The sequence below is a fragment of the Ceratina calcarata genome, unplaced genomic scaffold, assembly GCF_001652005.2.
Source record: "Ceratina calcarata isolate Rehan_Ccalc_2016 unplaced genomic scaffold, ASM165200v1 scaffold54, whole genome shotgun sequence".
Classification (NCBI taxonomy): domain Eukaryota; kingdom Metazoa; phylum Arthropoda; class Insecta; order Hymenoptera; family Apidae; genus Ceratina; species Ceratina calcarata.
Genome location: NW_017176565.1, coordinates 59,721 through 78,428, shown reverse-complemented (window position 1 = coordinate 78,428; position 18,708 = coordinate 59,721). Strand labels below are relative to the sequence as shown.

The 18,708-nt window shown below is 43.0% G+C and overlaps 6 protein-coding genes across 7 annotated transcripts in view; 4 read left to right on the top strand and 2 right to left on the bottom strand.

Moving 5' to 3' along the window:
- Positions 1 to 226: 226 nt before the first annotated feature.
- On the top strand, positions 227 to 4,503 carry LOC108628791 (4-hydroxybutyrate coenzyme A transferase). Its single transcript, XM_018030960.2, has 6 exons — positions 227 to 702; positions 2,550 to 2,702; positions 2,833 to 3,072; positions 3,159 to 3,563; positions 3,653 to 3,919; positions 4,000 to 4,503. The coding sequence occupies exons 1-6, from the start codon at positions 501 to 503 to the stop codon at positions 4,182 to 4,184; spliced, it is 1,452 nt and encodes a 483-aa protein (XP_017886449.1). The 5' UTR covers positions 227 to 500; the 3' UTR covers positions 4,185 to 4,503.
- Positions 4,504 to 4,848: 345 nt separating this feature from the next.
- Positions 4,849 to 7,065, top strand: LOC108628790 (4-hydroxybutyrate coenzyme A transferase). Its single transcript, XM_018030959.2, has 6 exons — positions 4,849 to 5,225; positions 5,309 to 5,461; positions 5,540 to 5,779; positions 5,850 to 6,254; positions 6,329 to 6,595; positions 6,670 to 7,065. The coding sequence occupies exons 1-6, from the start codon at positions 5,057 to 5,059 to the stop codon at positions 6,858 to 6,860; spliced, it is 1,425 nt and encodes a 474-aa protein (XP_017886448.1). The 5' UTR covers positions 4,849 to 5,056; the 3' UTR covers positions 6,861 to 7,065.
- LOC108628793 (TGF-beta-activated kinase 1 and MAP3K7-binding protein 1) lies at positions 7,042 to 9,069 on the bottom strand. 2 transcript variants are annotated; one of them, XM_018030962.2, is made up of 7 exons: positions 9,009 to 9,069; positions 8,863 to 8,911; positions 8,550 to 8,787; positions 8,338 to 8,470; positions 8,021 to 8,261; positions 7,706 to 7,962; positions 7,042 to 7,637 (listed from the first exon to the last, which is right to left on the bottom strand). In XM_018030962.2, exons 1-7 carry the CDS (start codon positions 9,030 to 9,032, stop codon positions 7,188 to 7,190), a joined length of 1,392 nt encoding a protein of 463 aa, XP_017886451.1. In that variant the 5' UTR covers positions 9,033 to 9,069; the 3' UTR covers positions 7,042 to 7,187. The 2 variants fall into 2 exon arrangements, with proteins under 2 accessions (XP_017886451.1, XP_017886450.1); XM_018030961.2 differs by lacking the exon at positions 9,009 to 9,069 and having other exon boundaries at positions 8,863 to 9,002.
- Positions 9,070 to 9,173: 104 nt separating this feature from the next.
- On the top strand, positions 9,174 to 11,238 carry LOC108628697 (uncharacterized). The gene is made up of 4 exons (XM_026816695.1): positions 9,174 to 9,980; positions 10,129 to 10,452; positions 10,522 to 10,746; positions 10,819 to 11,238. The coding sequence occupies exons 1-4, from the start codon at positions 9,661 to 9,663 to the stop codon at positions 11,210 to 11,212; spliced, it is 1,263 nt and encodes a 420-aa protein (XP_026672496.1). The 5' UTR covers positions 9,174 to 9,660; the 3' UTR covers positions 11,213 to 11,238.
- A 487-nt stretch (positions 11,239 to 11,725) lies between these two features.
- On the top strand, positions 11,726 to 15,481 carry MED28 (mediator complex subunit 28). Its single transcript, XM_018030957.2, has 4 exons — positions 11,726 to 12,141; positions 12,231 to 12,585; positions 12,656 to 12,831; positions 14,449 to 15,481. The coding sequence occupies exons 1-4, from the start codon at positions 12,082 to 12,084 to the stop codon at positions 14,665 to 14,667; spliced, it is 810 nt and encodes a 269-aa protein (XP_017886446.1). The 5' UTR covers positions 11,726 to 12,081; the 3' UTR covers positions 14,668 to 15,481.
- Positions 15,413 to 18,708, bottom strand: part of LOC108628788 (E3 ubiquitin-protein ligase COP1) — an 8,296-nt gene continuing 5,000 nt past the window's right edge. Inside the window, exons 3-8 of the mRNA XM_018030956.2 lie at positions 17,481 to 17,647; positions 17,223 to 17,397; positions 16,830 to 17,154; positions 16,484 to 16,752; positions 16,236 to 16,414; positions 15,413 to 16,149 (exon numbers count right to left, since the gene is read on the bottom strand). Of these exons, the coding sequence (XP_017886445.1) occupies positions 15,926 to 16,149; positions 16,236 to 16,414; positions 16,484 to 16,752; positions 16,830 to 17,154; positions 17,223 to 17,397; positions 17,481 to 17,647 (1,339 nt within the window). The 3' untranslated portion in view covers positions 15,413 to 15,925. The remainder of the gene's footprint in view (positions 16,150 to 16,235; positions 16,415 to 16,483; positions 16,753 to 16,829; positions 17,155 to 17,222; positions 17,398 to 17,480; positions 17,648 to 18,708) is intronic.

Here is an 18,708-nt window from a genome sequence, read left to right as displayed (position 1 = left end):
AGAATAACATTGGTAGTTTGAGGAAGAATAGTAGGCTGAAAACAGGTTTGGTGGAGGGGAATCGATATGCGTATGCTTTTTAAGATGATGTTCGTTCCGAATTCATTAAAAAACTGAGAATATCATAAATTCTTATCCTTGGCCCAATTCATACATACGTAAATATACTACCAGTTTCAAATACGCGCCTGCTGCTGATAATTTCGCAGCGTGAAAGCGCGAGGCAAGTATGTGTGCGGCCAGTGTGCGGCAGTGAGCGGCAGCGGCAGTGTGAGAGCCAGCAGTGAAACACGGTGGTGACTGGTTCGAGGATATATGTGAATTTAAAAGACTAAATTCTTATCGAGTGTTATTCCATATCTTTAAACAGTTTTCTATATTTGGCGTCGATACCGTGTAAGCCCGTGTAATTTGCTAACGAATCGGTACTTTATCATCGTCCCACTCGACACTGTGTTCCCTTGCTGCACTGACAGAAAAACACAGTACACACCCGAAGCATGGCGGCCTTTAAACGAATAGTTAATCTAACTAAAACTCTTAAATCGGTGACAACTGTTCCGTCGCGATGTATGTGCATACCATCGACGAAGAAATCCTATTTCACATACGTGAAGGAACCGTCAATGCCTATACCAGACAAGGAACCATGCTGGCTAGGAACCGCCGACGAAGCCATCGAGAAAGCAGAACTAGATTCCGGTAATTATTTTGTTCCCTGAACATGTTACGCATACCGTCTTTTAATATCTCATTCCGATCGTTTCGATCATGCGGCGAAGATTAATCCTTTTAATCAGTTCCCTGTCCCAGGTCCCAGATCGCAACGTGTGTCACGGCAGCCTAATTTTCAATAGATTAACCTTGATACAGTATGCAGAACAAATACGCGTTATGTACGAACCTGTATTCAGTGTGTACGATATTTTACGACCATCTAAAAGGACGATTACCCACTTTGAATTCCTGTCAATGACTCTCCTTGAACCAATTCATCGAAGAAACAGTGAATTAATTTTGTTTAGATGCTAATTTTAAATAATTTTGGACAATTTCCAGAGAATCTGTGAACAACACGCTTCTATATAAATTAAATGTCGAATAGAACCAAATTCTTGCCTTGGTACCTTTCACGCCTCCTCGATATACGATATTTAATGAATGACCCAACACGTTTTACTTACTATTCTCTATATTTTTTTAAACTTGTTAAGGATTTATGAATGCGAAGTAATTTCTGCGAAAGATATGGAGGTCACGAGAGCGCATAAATTATTGTCGACGTGACACGCTGAAATCCAAATATAATTAAAAGTAAAGACGCGCTTGCTTATGTTGAAGTGGCCGTCTACAGTCTACTTATACGATTTTGCTTTAAAAGACTGATACGCGTCGCGTTACGTAATCCATTTCATTCTACGGCATATTCAATGAAGACGAACTACCGATGATTGATTCGATGAGCTAGGACGTACATGTACTGGAATAGGGCAGGAGTTACAGTAACTTTAACCGAAACGTCTTGCGTAACATCGACTTGATTCCTTTAGTTATTATTTATCGAATGAACTGATCCATGAAATCTAAAATAATACGTATACTATCGAATTGATGATTGTCCACCGTAAAAAGGAAATATGTACTTCCCTGTTAATTGTATGGAACGGTCGATCATTTGCCTTAGTCGTGCATCCAAGAAAGACGTTCTTTGTTCGCCGATTTTACGTCATTTGATTAAAGACAAATGAAGTAATAAACTTATTAGTCATATTGATAACTTGGATGGTAGAGTATTTGTACGGAGAGTTTTAATTAAATTGTGTGATTAGCATAGATTACATCCCTATGATTATCTTGAATGAACATCTACCATTGGCGCCAATAAACGTTGATTAAACAACGAACATAATCGCAATCGTTTCCCAGTGAAGAAATCGATGGAAGATTCTTATCGTTCGAAGTTATAAAATTGTCTAAACCTCGATATAATTGCCTCGACCCAGTGGTGAATCACGTACGTTCACTGGCGAAGAAGATAAACGGCAGGACTCTTCACGATATCTAGTTCGTTGAACAGACCGATATATGTAATCGCAATTATTTTTGTACAACGAAATAAATAATATCAACTTGAATTCGTTGATTATTAATGAAGTTCCTTGTTTCATAAACGTTGTCTTATCAATCGTTACTTCGATCGTTCGTTTAATAATAACTTTGTAGCATTGCTTTTTAAGACGTTGCACACTTTGGGTCTTCGGACTTGAGGTTCAAAGTCACATCGACGGAATTCAAGCATCGCGTGTCGATACATATACATGAACTCGCGTTGTTATTTGAGATGCTTGTTTATCCAACTTGAATTTATCTTTAGCAGTCATGGAACGTCGTCTAAGATTTTTACTTGGACGCAAAATGTGCTACGTTATTAGTTTCGATCGAGGGTACAAACAAACGCGGATCAAATTCTATTTGCCTATTTTAAACCGTTGAGATGATTGATTCGGGTCCCGTTTAAGAATTAAATACGTTGCTTCTTTGTTTTGCAGATCAAATCGTGTTTGTTCAGGGTGCGGCGGCAACGCCGACGGAATTATTAAGGGCGATGACTGACTACGGGGTTCGATCCGATGTGAGAAACGTTCGGTTGTACCACATGCACCTCGAGGGTCCGGCTCCGTTCGCCAAGCCAGAGAATGCAAGTACGTCGGTGGGATGCATGAAAATTAGTTGTTGACATCAATACACGATATATGTCAGCTGTTTTTATCAAAGACCACAACTCACTTGCCGTTCGACCTTGAACAATTATATAATTACGATGGTCCGTAGAACACTTCAGATCCATGAGTCTGTTCATCGGGGGCAACGTGAGGGCGGCCGTGAACGCCGGACACGCCGACTGCGTTCCAATCTTCTTGCACGAGATCCCGAGAATATTTAAGGAAGGATACGTAAAACCAGACATCGCGCTTGTTCACGTCAGCCCGCCGGACAAGCACGGCTACTGCTCGCTCGGCACTAGCGTGGATTGCGTGCGATCCGCCGTGAGCCACTGTAAATATATCGTAGGTAAATTTTCGAATCTTCTAAGTCGCGATCACATCCGAACTACGAAATCGTTCTCTGGTTCAATCCCTCTTCGCAAATGTTCACAGCATTGGTGAACAAGCACATGCCAAGGACGTTCGGCGATGCTCTCATTCACGTTAGTCATTTGGATTTTGCTGTGGAACACCATGCACCGCTTCCGGAACACCCTGTCAAAGCCCCATCGAAAGAGGAGCAACAGATCGGGAAATACATCGCGGAGAATCTAGTGGTGGACGGAGCCACGCTCCAAATGGGTATCGGAAGTATACCGGACGCGGTACTGTCGCTCCTTGGAAATCACAAGAACCTTGGGATCCACAGCGAAATGTTCAGCGACGGTGTGGTGGAACTGGTTAACAAGGGATGCGTCACAAACAATTGTAAATCCATGCATAAAGGCAGAATCGTCGGCTCGTTCTGCGTCGGCTCACAGAAACTGTACGACTTTATGCACAACAATCCGTTCATAGGTAAGATCCGCGGCAGCAGTATGCGCACTTCTTCCTTCCCATTGAACTGGAATCGTCTTACCTTGTCTTCCCGATGTCTTTTTTTCCAGAGATGTTGGCGGTCGACTATGTGAATCATCCGAAAATAGTGTCTCAACAGCCTAATATGACTGCCATTAATTCGTGTATAGAAGTCGATATCACCGGTCAAATCTGCGCCGACAGTATCGGAACTAGGATGTACTCTGGATTCGGAGGACAATTAGACTTTATAACCGGTGCAGCGATCAGTGACGATCATCTAGGGAAGCCTATCATCGCTTTGCAATCCAGTACTTCGAAGGGCGAGAGTAAAATTCAACCGGTCTTAAAATTAGGCATGTGATCTTGTTTGCTAGGACCTCTTCCGCTTTTCGTTCGATCAGCGTTTTAATTTCGCATTTTTACCTGTTTCTAGGTGCCGGTGTCGTGACAAACAGAGCGGTTGTCCGATACGTCGTCACTGAGTACGGTATTGCCAGTCTGTTCAGTAAAAGTCTACAGCAACGAGCGTACGAATTGATTCAGATTGCCCATCCAGATCACAGAGAGAAGTTAGAGAAAGCCGCCTTTGAACGCTTGAAAGTGATGCCGGCGCCATAAGCATTTTCCCAGCGTACGATACTCGACGAATTCTTTTCAAATAGCATTTCGTGATGGCTGTTTCTCTTTGCGCGCGAAAACCTGCACGTATCGAGAACGACTGTCACAAAACTAATTCCCAATCTTGTATAAATTGTAATTGTCTCCATGTTAATAAAATGACAACGCGGACTTCGGAAAATGTGTACTAAAAATAGACGTCTGGCTACGTCACTGTAGCAGACTGCATTCGAAATGATGCAAGCAAAGATTTTCATTTCAAACGAGAATTAATCGTTCTCGGAAACTTGTAAGAATAAAGATAAAGCTTTTATTTTAATTTATCGAGTATTTAGAAATACGCGACCAAAATCGCAATTGACATAACAACCGAAACGATGTATAATAGTAATAATAATAATAATAATAATAATAATAATAATGAGATAATGTTATAACTGTAATAGTAACGAATACTTTTTATATGAAATTAATGAAGATCGTTCCTCTGTACAATGCAATTATTGTAACAGGCGATTGAGATTACACTCAAGCTCATAAACAATTAAATTTCAAATGCCATATGCATTTCGGAGTACGTTTATTTCATTGTCTATTGTAGGGGACGCAATGTGAAAATACATATATATCGAGAAAATCGAAAAATCGAATACCGGCAAACCCGACGTTCAAATACTATTCGTGGAGATGGCAACGGATCTAATGTGACTTGACATAAACTGACATTTAAAATCAAAGAAAATTGTTTTGATTATGTGTCATCTAAATTCCGACGTACATACCATATATAACCGACTAAACTCTAGCAAAACTACTGATTTATTGTAATTCTTTTTCTTTAACGCGTTGTATATTATTTTATTCGTATAAAAATGTATGGCCTGAAATTACGCCGAAATTTCGAGTCCACATTTGGCAAAATTGGAGCAGCCAAGAGGTTCAATGCATGCGGTGTCCGATTCCTACGTGAACCGTTGCAACCCCTGAAACGATGTCCGAGATGGGTCTGCGTAGAGGACGCGGTGAAAATTATCAACTCAGGTACCGAGGACGACGCTCTCGGATCAAAGGCGTACGCATAGCGTTTACGGGAAAAGTACAATTCGAAATTTGTATTCTCGCAGAGCACCTGGTATTCATACAAGGAGGTGCAGCGACGCCGAACGAGCTGATACGCGCTATGACCGAACACGGAGTCTGCAACAACCTCCGCGGGGTGCGATTGATCCACATGGGCCTCGAAGGAGATGCGCCGTTTGCCAGTCCTGAATTTGAGAGTACAGTATTCTATGATCTTAAGTCAAGACATCGCGATCCTTGTTTCAATGAGAATCACGATCTGTCCTTCTTCCCAGAACACTTTAGATCGGTGAGCTTCTACATCGGCTCGAATCTGAGAGAGGCCGTGAACGATGGCAGAGCGGATTACATCCCGATATTCCTGCACGAAGTGCCGAAGCTGTTCTACGAGAAGAGGATCGTCCCGGACGTCGCGCTGATCCACGTCAGCGTACCTGATGCTCGCGGCTTCTGTTCCTTGGGCGTAAGCGTAGACTGTACGCGCGCCGCAGTCAGTTCGGCCAAAGTGATCATCGGTTAGTAAACGTTTCCACTTCGCTCAGTGATCGAACTTTCGGACAATCATAAGTACTCTCGTTTTCTCAGCTCAAGTCAACGAACACATGCCGAGGTCGTTCGGGGACACTGTTATCCATTCCAGCCACATCGACTGGGCGGTGAAATACGACTGCCCCTTGCCGTGTGTAGCCAGTACTCCCCCGAACGAGATCGAACAAGAAATCGGCAAACTCATCGCACAAAGACTCGTGGACGACGGGGCGACCTTGCAACTCGGCATCGGCAATATACCGGATGCCGTTCTCTGTTCCCTTGGCAATCACAAGGATCTGGGGATTCATACAGAAATACTCGGCGACACGATGGTGGATCTCGCTGAGCGAGGCAATATCTCAAACAGAATGAAGATAAAGCACAGGGGACGGATGGTCACTTCCCTGGCGATCGGTACCAAAAGAGTCTATGATTTCTTGCATAACAATCCATTCGTAGGTGTGTACTCGCATAACTTGGTTTCCGAAGAGGATTCAATGACGCGATGAATACACGTTCGTTTGCTCGTGTAGAAATGCTTGCGATCAACTACGTGAACGACCCCCGAGTGATATCCCAACAGCCGAAGATGACTGCCATCAATTCCTGCATAGAAATGGACATCACCGGCCAAATATGTTCAGACAGTTTAGGCTGTAAGATGTATTCTGGGTTCGGTGGTCAACTGGACTTTACTCGAGGCGCGGCGATGGGTCAGGATGGCCGAGGAAGAGCTATAATCGCGTTTCCCTCGGTGACCAGCAAAGGAGAGAGCAAGATACAGCCCGTAATCAAGCTTGGTACGAAATCATTCATTCATAGGAAAAATCGAAGCGAATCGGAAGAGAGAATGAAAATCTGATCTGTTTCATAGGTGGTGGAATCGTTGTGACCAGGGCCCACGCGCATTACATCGTCACCGAGCACGGAATAGCATGTCTCTTCGGGAAAACGTTACGTCAAAGAGCGAACGCGTTGATTCAGATTGCCCATCCCGATCATAGGGAATGTCTCGAGAAGGCTGCGTTCGAAAGACTTAAGAGTAACCCGACCAAGTATTTGTAACACGCACGACTCGTCGCATACGTCATTATTGGAAACTCTGCTGACCCGTCGAAAGAAGTGTCTCATTATCGCAACGTTTAGCTCTTATCTTTAGTCACCGTGACAAAATTCTCGTGTCGAATCTTGATCGTCTTTTTTAAAGAAATATCTTTTTTATATTCACTTGTTATATCCACTTTGAATAAATTTATACATATATTTCTAATTGCAATTCGAAACACATGTATACAAAGTAATATATTTCGTATATATATATACACACACACGCGCGCGGAGATGCACCTTCTCTGTTTCGTGAATTCAAGATGAAATATCAATGTAGTCATCTTAAAAGTTTATACCTTCTGGTAACGTTCCCTCCCGACGCCTCTTCTCAACATTCTCGTAATATTCGGAAAAACTGACGTAGGGTTTGATCCTAGTATTCCTGTCGGTCGGTCTGGCGCCCATGGGGTACATGTCCGACGTTGACGAGGTCTCGGTAGTCGACAGATCGGAAGTCTCTTCGGTGATACCGGTGCTCGAATAATCATTCTCCGGCATCGTTGTGATCGGAGCCGATTCAACGATCGGGTTGAATCTGACCGACTGAGTAGTCGGACTCCTGAGCGCGTGCGGTAAAGGGAAATTAAAATTTCGTACGAGCAACGTTATATCTTCTCGCTTGCCGGTGGTTACTGTATTTTGCAAATTGCTCATATTAATGTCGTGATGAATCCTCACGACTTTATCTACAACGGCCTGGGCGACTCCCGTTAGAGTGGACTGGACCTGAAACTAGAATCCATCGCGTAGAGACAGAAATCTCCCGGAGCCGTGGAATGAGCGCGATGATCGTCCGATACCTCTTGAACCGCGTAATTGATTAACTTTATATTAACTTGTTCGGCTCCGGTCACTTCCTCCAACGACTTGTAAAGTCCGCGAGACATGAGTAACAGAAATTTGCAAGAATCATCAAGCTCTATCCCTCCGTGTATTTCTGGTTCAGCGATAACGGGTTCCGCGGCAGCAGACGCCAACTCCTCGAATTCTCGATGACCACCTTTGACGAGGTAATTACCAAGGCAACGCGTGGTCTCTTGGTTCCCAAGACGAGATCCTTCGATAGAAATTATTATTAAATGCCATACGCAAGCCGACACGATCTTTATAACTACCTTGCCTTATAGAATCTGTATCTAATCCTAAATGAGATAATCTTAAGAGTTCATCTTCGTTTCTTAGGTCGTGATCTACGCTCAACTGCACTACTCTCAACACCTGATTCGAATCTGTTTTGCATAATAAAGCCCTGCTGTCGCCGACGTTGGCGACGTACAATCGTCCGCGAAAAATAAGTGCAACCACCGCGCTACTCCCCGTGGAGAGTTCACAGTTCAGCGCGTTTAATTTGTCCACCTATATGAAAACCGACATTGTAAACCGTCTGACGGTATCGAAAGTCTGAGCATACGATTTAATTATTGTCACGAACCAAGTGCGGGAACTTTTGGTAAGTTTCATATGAATTTAATCCGTCGGGTATATCGAACTGCAAGCTGGCTCTCTCGGCTAAGAGATCTCCGATGGAATCCAAGTATCCCCTTTCCACAGCTATGAACGCCTGTCTGCGACAATGAAAACAACAGCGAGTAGCGAATCGCAGTTAACACGAGAAAAAGTTGAACGCGAAACATTGTTTGCTACCGAAGAACTTCTTTCACTTCTTCGTCTGTTGATTTGCCATTCAGCTGGCCAAGTAGAATTTCTGCGGCCATCCGTTGCATGGCGAAGTTTGCAACTTTCGTGCCTTCGTGGCCATCGAACACTCCGTAGAGAAACGTCGAGTCGTCGTAGCGGCAGTGGAAGCTACGATCCTCGAACGAATGCTCCTCTTGCCTGCATCCATCCTCGCGATATATCTGATTCGTAGAAAATCCTACTCCTGACGGCGGGTTTCGAACATGCAGAGATATTAAACCGATCGGTCGTAGGTTACGTCAGCCAAGTAACTACCTACCGGATTGCTTACATACTGGCAAATCGTCTGTCCAACTGTACTGAGTATCCTGAAACGGTACGAAATTCGGGCGTTCCGCCCTAGTTGGCATCGTTAAAGAAATAAAGACGTAACTTGGACAAAGATCTCAGTTGATGCGAACTTACGTCTTTAGCATATCGACTGCACATCGATTCACTAACGTCGCGGTCGAGGATCGAGGATATCGACGGAAACGTCGAGGATAACGAGACACGCGATAACGATAGATCGCGTTCGTTTCGAAATCAAACGTTCAGTGAATCAGATCGAGGGTTTTATCGTTCTTATCATTATATTTATCATTTCCATCGCCCTGATCCTGTCACGTTTACCGTGCGTATCACAGGTATCACATTTTCATATGCAAAATGCAAATCGTTCGCTTTTTTCCGGCCAACAAGTATATGTATGGGTCGAAAAAACAAACGCGGTTCTCGTTACGAATTTTTATACTACCTACCTACCTGCCAAATTACGTGACGTTTCGATTTAAAATTGAATAGTAACAATTTTCACGATTAACAATAAATGTTTAAATCCATCGACACTTGACATGTAATTGGAAAACAAATCCATTATGAAAACCAGGCAAATTGAGCGTGTATAAAAATCGGCAAGATATCAGCATTCATCGATAGGGAATAAATCGTTGAGCAGCAGGTTATAAGCGTCTATCGGTATGTATATCCTGAACGGAAGAGGGGATCACCAGAAGCGTATACGTGGAATAATAGAAACATTTTAATGGTGTACCGTCGCTAATTTATAAAAACAGAGATGCCACCACCCGCTTGTCCCGGTTTGACGAAAACCGAACAGCTCCGTCGGGCGAGAACGCAAGCGGCATTGAGGGAACATGACCGAAGAGAGCAGGCATTGGCGAGACATGAGCCAGAGCCGTTCAGATCACGGCCCAGAAGGCCGGCCAGGCCGGAACCAAAGAAAGTGGACTTCACCAGGCCGGGATTGACCAAAGCGATGATAGCTAAACTGAAACATTCCGAAAAGTTTAAGCAGGAACTCGAACGGAAAGCAGAAGCGACTCTTCACACTCGGGTACCTAAACGAACGCCCGCGCCGATAGGAGGTGATGCCAGGTCGTGACGATAGTTAACATTTGATCGAGACGAGACCGTTGCACGAACTCCCGAATTTCTTTATCTTTCTTCATTGTCTTGCGCACGGCAGTATTTGAAAGATCGCGAAGAGATGTTCGTTACTATTTAAACAATTGTTGGTGACCAGAGCGGGCAGGGAGAGATCGGTGCCCAGAGTACGCAGAACTCCTGCAACGAGTCGGGGTCCATCACCAGGACCGAGTCAAGTACCAAGAGCCACGACTCCGAGAATGCCCGTACCTAGAAGAACCGCCGAGTTAGCTAGGATGATGAACGCTGACGTGGTTCAAGCCGAACCAGTGGGCACCGGTCCTATCGAAAATATCGTAATACCTTCTGGACTGGTGAGCGATCGTCCGACCATCGTTAACATAACACCGCCAGCGGAAACGAGTCCAGCCGAAGGGAGAATAGGAATGGATATGGCGAACCAGTCGATTCAAGTGATCAAGTAATTTTACAATACCGCATCTCGTCGGAATCTAGATAAGAGAAAGAAAGGAACATGAATTTCCTTCAGCCAATCGCTGGACGAACAAGATGCCGTGGAGTCTGCAGCGGTGAACAATAGATTAACAGACTTGCAGAATGCCAGAAGAGAATTTGTGATCGCGGTGGCGAACGTCGGCGGTAACGCTATTCACCTGGAGGACGAACAGCCCGAGATCGTCGAACCACTTCCCATCAGTCCTTTGCGTCCAACGACTCCGGTCGTTCCCGAGTCTCCACCGGCTTATGTGAGACGGTAAAGTTTCAGATACTATACAGTTAAAAATAATAATCGCGCTTTATTACTGAAACTGATGCTCCCAAACAGAGTCCCGGTGATAGAAGAACCCGCGTACGGTTTCGATCACCCGGACGTTGTTGCAGCTATGGAGCACTTGAGAAGGATACGAGAAGAGATGCGAGCGAGGGACGCGCATAGAAGATTGGAGGAGGAATTCGCGAGAATACAAGCGGAAACAGACGCGGCGAACGTACCGATATTCGAAGAAGTAGATCCGGATCCGGCCTACGAATATCCACCGTTCGATCCTGACGAATTAGGGAGATTCTTCGATGTTCAAAGATATCCGACTCCCTGCGGTCATTGCGGAGGGCCGCCGCCGGAGAGAGCGCATTTGCCCCAAGATTTGTGGGAATTGGAGGACCCGTGGGCAAGACCGCCCCCGGAACCCGATGTTCCTGATCTTATACAGTTCGATTGAACGGTGAGAAACGCGCGGCTCACTGCTCGGCTTAAAACGATCGACAATATTTTCATTGATAAGGCCATGAAACTCCAAACAGTACGTACAACGTGGCCAACGAGTGTCGACGATGAAATATATGCATTCACGTTTTTATAACTGTAAATACCAAATATCTTACTTAATATAATTATCACGTAACGTACATATCAGTATCATGCTCGTACACATGTATAATGCAATTTTATAATCGTTCAAGGTAACAAAATTTTATGTTTGACTATACGACTATACACGTTTCAATTTACTGGAAGTAGAAATAAAAATGAAACAGTTTACACACGACGTATAAATATCTTCTTTATCTTCGCGAGTTTACCTGCAAACGAGATGAGAAATAGACGACGCGAAACTTAAACTTTTGCATTTGTACTGTGCACGTGTGAAGTGCATCGGGAATCGTTTTAGATAGCTGACATCGATCGAAACGTGGCTAACGTCACCACGTACTATGTACGCAGCTATATATATTATATACTGAGGTACAAGCAAGTGCGTGAAGGTGAAATGCGACGGAAGAAATTTAGTAGACGATCGAAGATAATCGAAGATTCTTTGATCGTTTTCTAACACGCTGTTGTGACTTGGAACAAGAGAACATCGAGAACTGTGCCTGATGTATTTGTTGACAATCGTGTTCAACGTTCCGTTTAGTTGTAAAGTTTTATCGCGCCGCCTTTTGTTTGACACACGTGTGTGCTCGTTACGGACTTGCAAGTTCTGTTCCAAACGTTGATAATGAACAACGGATCCGACACCTTGGAATTGGATTAACCATTGTTAACCACATATTTATGCGTATATGAAGCACCAGGGGTATACATATAATGGCGACACCCACTAATGGCAACGGTAACCTGATCGATGAATTTGAAGAAGCGTTTCAGGTAGAGTGCAAATTTCAGCTAGTGTAATTTTTCATTACTACGCTTTGGTCTTTACGAGTATTTGTCCTTATGTAAATCGATTGTTTCAGCAATGTTTGAGTATATTGATAACGAAAGACGAAGGATTAGGAAGCAATGGGATCGGTGTGTCCGGCGGTTTGACCGTGGACAAGGAGGAAGCAAGAAGCGAAGTTGATCAAGTTACTCTAAGGTTCATAGATCTGGCTAAACAAATGGAAGCTTTTTTCCTGCAGAAAAGATTCTTGTTATCTGCACTGAAACCGGAGCTAGTTGTGAAAGAGGACATAAATGACCTCAGGGTAGAATTAGCTCGCAAAGAAGATTTGATAAAGAGACATTACGACAAGATCACGGTATGGCAGAATCTGTTGGCAGATCTGCAAGGGTGGGCAAAGTCTCCGGCACAAGGTCCAGTTCCTAACGGTAAGGATCTTGAATAAAGAAACACCATATACTTTAACGTAGTGCTCTTGATGACTGAAAAGTCTTCTAGGCTTACCGAACGGTGCACAGAGTGGGCAAAGCCAACAGGCAGGAAACGGAGGTGGAAATGCAGCCATGCAACAGCAGCAACAAATGCTGCAGCATCAGCAGCAGCTCCAGCAACAACAACAGTTGCAACATCTACAGCAACATCAAATGCAACAGCAACAACTTCACCAGCAACAGGTATTTAAGTAATACCGTTACCAGCAAAAAAAACTGAAACTTCTGCATTCAGGCAGCTGTTTAAAATTACTATCGTGAAAGCTTCCCCCTCAAAACAACACGTAAAATTTGAAAAGAAAACTGTGCATAACAGTGGAAATTGTAATACTTGCATAGGAATCATTTTGCTGTGGCAGTTGTAGTTAGAAGTTACATATTGAGACAACATCCTTTAAATATTTGTCTCGGTTCGTTGAAACTTGCCGAGAATTGTATGAACTATCGAAGCTCTTGACGCAAAGTATCATTGCACCATATTAAAATATTATATTCGATATAATGTTCTCACTTGACGATATGCTTTATTTATTATTACTACTAGATTTCTATATTATTTACCGAGTTTCTGTATTTGTCACACTTTGAAACAAGCATCAATATCGAGTGATTGTACATACGTATCTGTGTGTATGCATGCGAGTGTGAATGGAAGACATGTATATAAATAGGCTAAGTAAGAATTAAGTAATTTTTTTGTGATCCGAATCCTCATCAAAGTCTTGGAAACTATTTTTGCTCGATTTTTTTTACGTAATAGGTGTTCAGGATATCAGATTATTCAGTCCTATTGCACAAAAGGCAACTTGTATTAGTGTTGCATATAATCAGTGCCTTATATAATTCCTATCGACAAAAATGTAACGTGTAAGAAGAGAAAAAAGTTCAAGTGCTTTTACTAGTAGCTGCGATATATGGTATTACGACGAGAGCATAAAATTTCATTTACGAAAAAGGCAAAGTATCGGATAGATGTTATTTACTTACACGAATATGTTGTAAAACGGTGCCAAAATGATTGCTATTTAAATGTGTACAAATGTTTAGCCAAAAATTGATATAATAAATCTGATAACGGCAATAATAAAAAAAGAAAAGAAGCATATCTCGTTTGCTTGACATCAATAGTGAACCTAACAATCCCCACTACCTCCAATTAGGAGTTAATAGCGATATTTTAAGTATACACGTACGTTCACATATTTTTTCAAATTATTTAATCCTCGCGCGAACCGTTTTACTCGTTACGAATACGTTCTGCATGCACCCACAAATGCATGCATATCTCCGTTCATCTAGAGAGACGTTGACTCACGGTAACAGCTGCACAATTATCGCGTATCAAAAGCTTTACTCCCTGCCATCGTTTTAAAAAGCCCTTCGCGAGAGAGAATACAGGGGGACACAATTTCACTCGTGTCGTTCTTACGTGCAAGTGCCCAGATGCTCGTGCAATAAATTTCTATTAATGGCAAAGAAGGACATGCTTTCTTTCATTTCCCTTCGTCCCTGAACACACGTGTATCATTACGATTGAAACAATGTCTTGTTGTTTAAAAATCTATTCCGAATGTATTACGTATACATGGAGATTATTTCTAAAGTTCTCTTAATTTAGTATTCTTTTCGATGCTCACATTTACTCACACACATTCTCTCTCTCTCTCTCTCTCAACATTTCATTTCCATTCAGCATCGTTTTCTACTAGACAATTTATTAAGTTGAAACACAGGAAAAGATTGCACGTAACACAGTGGACCAAGGATACTCATGATGGAACGTTTGATGTGGTATTGCAGGTGCAGCAAGGATCCGGTGCTCCTCCTACTTCGGGACTTCAAGGTGTCGGTGTATCAGTTGCACAACAGGGAATGTTCATGACTCAAGGAGGGGTAGGAGTAGCTGGTGCACGTGCGGGATTCCCTGTTGCAGGTGTTGGAAGTAGCGCGCTCCAGGGTCCGCTCGCTTTCCTGGAAAAGACAACGAGCAATATAGGGATGCCCGAGAGGCGGAGTTGACGCGGAAGGGGGAGGGGCCGGGGTCGGGGTCGAGGAAAAGGCCGAGGAAGAGGACGAGGCGGAAGCGGAAATTTGCCTCCGCCGCCACCGCTTCTCGATGCTTCGGACCCGTCGTCGTATGCTGCTGCTGCCGCAGTCGCTGCGGCAGCGCCCCTTCCCTCTCCACAGCAGCAGCCACCACCGCCTTGTACATGAACAACAAATTACGTTTGTTTAAAGGTGTAAAATATCGTCCCTAGAACTTGGAAAGTCATCACGACCGCGGAACGGTATTCCCCGGTCGCTGGGTTTTGTTTTCCAGGGTTGGTGCAAGATGACCGAGTTGATTCATCAAGATAGAAATCGTTTTCTGATGTGCTCGTGTACAATTAAAAGAACGTGCACGACGCTTGTACATCGATTAACTGAGTTACACAAGGTTTCTGTTAAATCGTCTATTATTAAAAGTAGCGTTCTTTTCTCCCTGAGACGAGTATTTTCTATTCGTTTTCCAAATTGTGTTTACATTGAAGACGAATGCAAAAACGTAAAGGAAATACAACACCCTGTTCTGTTCAAGGGGATAAGCGGCAAGGACTGTACATACGTAACGAGAGCGTAACGATTAAGATATTAGCATAAATTTCACGTGTATATAGAATAAGAAGCACGAACTTGCATATAATAAGACATGTTGTATTTTATTCTAATAAGTTCCGATAATTATTAGCACTGTTACAAAAAAGGTGTATTATTTTACACAATATTAATTAGTAAAACATCGGATGTATTTCAAACATGACACAAATAAAATATAAATTGCCCAAATTCAAAACACCTCCCGTCGATACATAATTATTAAGTAATATTCTGCCTGTCGCTTGACTGAAACTTTACAAATTACGTTGTATACAATTTCTGCATATCGCAACTGCATTATGTTTCATGTATTTATCAGTATGTACTTTGCATTGATAACTATTGTAACGTTAGCTTAAATTTGGTAATTGCCTTGGTAAATGCTTACAAAACTGTATAGAATGCTGTTAGGGATCGGATTCGAACTTGGACTTGTCCCATTTGTTCTACTCGACTCTACTGCATTTACATCAGAATGTAAAAAAGGAGGTGGGCAAATGCATGATTAATAGACGTACACATATACATACAGTGTGTTCACAACACCTATATGCATAATGCACATATGTATATGTATATGCATATATATATATACATATATAGACAGATAGGGGAAATTGAGAAAAATAGTTGTGAAATTTTAAGACAGTGCCTGTAAGAACTGGATCAGCGTACGGGTCGGTCGACCGGCCATTCCAGCTGGCACGTACGGTAACTTGTCAGAGGGACCCATTACTCCCGCGATATCCAAATGCATCCACGGTGTGTCCTTGGCAACGAACTCGCGCAGGAAAGCAGCCGCGGTGCACGCACCACCACCTTTGGTTCTCGCAACGTTTCTTATATCGGCCGATTTGACTTTCTCTGCAAAAATATAATAGCGAACCGTTGAACGTCTTTGCCCGATGTTGACAACGACATGGTAACGCGAGTACGTGTCTGTGTCTTACTCGTCATCTCGTCCGTGAAATGCTGCCAGAGCGGAAATCTCCACATTCTATCGCCGGTGATGGTGCCGGCATTTCGCAGTTTCTCGTACAGGCTAGCGCAATTCGTGAAAACTCCGGTTCCTGCGGATCCTAAGCAGATTCTCATAGCCCCCGTCAGTGTTGCAAGGTCCAAGATAAAGCTGCGTACAAGCAATGAAACGAACGATTCTCATCTGTCCTCGATCGACATCGGGATTGACGCGGGTTACCTTGGATTAAATTCCTGAGCGTAGCAAAGAGCGTCGGCGAGAATAAGTCTACCCTCCGCGTCGGTATTATCTACAATGATACTTTTGCCGTTCATCGCTACCACCATATCCCCCGGCTTCGTCGCGCACCCGGATGGCAAATTCTCCGTCAACGGCGTCAAACCGATAATGTTAACTTTCAATTTCAGTTCGGCAGCCGCTTTGATAGCAGCTACTACACACGCCGCTCCCGTCATATCGGCACGCATCTCGTCCATATCGGTCGGTGGCTGAAATCGATGTAATCGACGTTAGCACCAGGACAAGTTTCCAATCGTCTCTTTGCTCAAGTTCTCGGTTGCTTTACCTTAAGGCTGATACCGCCAGCATCAAAGGTAACACCTTTTCCGACGAACACGATCGGTTGCGAATCATCGCCAGCACCTTTATAATGAATCTCGAGGAACTTGGGTGGTTCACTACTACCGTTAGACACACTGAGAAAGGAACCCATCTTCTTCTGTTGTGCCCACTCTTTGTCATGTACGTGTACAGTGACTCCTAGTTTCGTGAGGGCCGATTCCACCTCCGAAGAAAATACGGTAGGCGTCATTAAGTTCGCGGGTGAATCCGATAAATGACGCGCCCAATTTTGGGCTTGAGCTTTGATACTCCCCGCACGCCATTCTTCCCTTGAACACCATCAATTTTTCGTTATCGTTACGCCTGAGAAGCACGCGAAGACAAGTGTGATACTCACTCTCCTTCCTGACCGTATAGAGAAACTTTCGGAAACGCTTTCCGTTTGTCGGCGCTTTTCAATCCCTGATAGTACCAAGTCGACAACAAAGCGCCTTCCGCCGCGGCTTCCGCGTCTTCGAAATTTTCTACATGTATGTCTTTTATCTCAGCTGCGTCGAGCGCGCGACAGCCCACTGGAAATGAAAGAATCCGGAGTTACGCGTTATCAAGAGATAAGATTTACGCGAGTAATCTCGACGCACGAATTTCTCATCACCTGCTGCAGCGATACGTATGTTCTCTTTTCCCTCGTGTATCTCTTCGAGCTCGTTTATACCAGGATCCTTCTTCCCGAGACCTACTACCGCCACTCCGGTATAATCCTTTCCGTTATCCAAGCCCCAGAACAGTCTGACATGACCTTTGGGAATTTTTGGGCCTGCTCTGTGCCAATCAAAATAATAAAATACGATTAAATTCGAGCATTGCCACGGATTTGCAGGAACATCTGGTCGAAATGTAATGAACAATTGTTTGAAGATCGTACTGAGACATGAATTCACCAATTTATTTCATTACAATTACTCTAGGCGTCTTGAACGTTTAATCAGCACGTGTAATCGGCAGATGCCAGCGACAAATATGCATTTTAAAATACAATCTAAAAATATACTATGCTTTACATACATATCTTAGAATATTTCTTTCAAAATCGATCCAATCGACGACGTTGAACCGACTAATAATTGTGCTAATCATTAAAATTACAATTAGAACTACGTAATTACATTCCACCGACTTTTATCGGAGTCGAATTGATTTTGCACTCATTAATACATCGATGGCAAGTAGGTATGACAATTATTTCCGTTTCGTTAACATTAAGAATTTACAACGACAGAGAATGATTCGTGAATATATGATGCAGTACAATTGTTTAAGGATGTATTGGCTATACAGTCAATCCCAAAAGTTTATGTACCTTAGAAAAACCCATTTCCTATAATTAAAAAGAAATCAGACGTCGGAAGAATAATGCTAATAATAAATAGCTACGTGCTAAAAAGTATAGAAGGAAATATCCAATTAAGTATTGACGCTGACGAAAATTTGTTTTTTTCAAAATTGCGAAAAATGCTTCAAATAAAAGTTGTTTTCCTTCTGACTTCGATATTTAACGAGTTACGTATGATTATTTGGCATTTTATTGATGTTGACAAAATCCGACCATCCCAGCGTCGAAACGGCGAACTTATGGCAAAAAATTTCATTTTTCTTTAATTACTCCTAAACCGTTGAATCTACGGGAAAATTGTATACAACATTTCTTGTAGAGGACGACGAGATCTACAAGTTCCATGTAAAAATTTTTCGCTAACATTAATATTTAACGAGTTATTGACGAAAAACGAAAAAACAGTTTTTTGCAAATTACTCGTTAACTGTTGACGCTACCGAAAACTTTTTATACAGAAATTGTAGATCTCGTCGTCCTCTACAAGAAA

Excerpts from the sequence above, each read along its gene's own strand:
- LOC108628793 (XM_018030961.2), bottom strand. The coding sequence starts at position 8,953 with ATGCCAACTAGGGCGGAACGCCCGAATTTCGTACCGTTTCAGGATACT. Across the intron at positions 8,471-8,549 it reads GAAGTGAAAGAAGTTCTTCG|ACAGGCGTTCATAGCTGTGG; the intron begins GTAGCAAACAAT and ends TCATTGTCGCAG. Across the intron at positions 7,638-7,705 it reads TCAATTACGCGGTTCAAGAG|TTTCAGGTCCAGTCCACTCT; the intron begins GTATCGGACGAT and ends GATGGATTCTAG.
- LOC108628790 (XM_018030959.2), top strand. The coding sequence starts at position 5,057 with ATGTATGGCCTGAAATTACGCCGAAATTTCGAGTCCACATTTGGCAAA. Across the intron at positions 5,462-5,539 it reads TGCCAGTCCTGAATTTGAGA|AACACTTTAGATCGGTGAGC; the intron begins GTACAGTATTCT and ends CCTTCTTCCCAG. Across the intron at positions 6,255-6,328 it reads GCATAACAATCCATTCGTAG|AAATGCTTGCGATCAACTAC; the intron begins GTGTGTACTCGC and ends TTGCTCGTGTAG.
- MED28 (XM_018030957.2), top strand. The coding sequence starts at position 12,082 with ATGGCGACACCCACTAATGGCAACGGTAACCTGATCGATGAATTTGAA. Across the intron at positions 12,142-12,230 it reads AATTTGAAGAAGCGTTTCAG|CAATGTTTGAGTATATTGAT; the intron begins GTAGAGTGCAAA and ends CGATTGTTTCAG. Across the intron at positions 12,832-14,448 it reads AACAACTTCACCAGCAACAG|GTGCAGCAAGGATCCGGTGC; the intron begins GTATTTAAGTAA and ends GTGGTATTGCAG.
- LOC108628697 (XM_026816695.1), top strand. The coding sequence starts at position 9,661 with ATGCCACCACCCGCTTGTCCCGGTTTGACGAAAACCGAACAGCTCCGT. Across the intron at positions 9,981-10,128 it reads CCGATAGGAGGTGATGCCAG|AGCGGGCAGGGAGAGATCGG; the intron begins GTCGTGACGATA and ends GTTGGTGACCAG. Across the intron at positions 10,747-10,818 it reads CCACCGGCTTATGTGAGACG|AGTCCCGGTGATAGAAGAAC; the intron begins GTAAAGTTTCAG and ends GCTCCCAAACAG.
- LOC108628791 (XM_018030960.2), top strand. The coding sequence starts at position 501 with ATGGCGGCCTTTAAACGAATAGTTAATCTAACTAAAACTCTTAAATCG. Across the intron at positions 3,073-3,158 it reads CCACTGTAAATATATCGTAG|CATTGGTGAACAAGCACATG; the intron begins GTAAATTTTCGA and ends AAATGTTCACAG. Across the intron at positions 3,920-3,999 it reads TCAACCGGTCTTAAAATTAG|GTGCCGGTGTCGTGACAAAC; the intron begins GCATGTGATCTT and ends ACCTGTTTCTAG.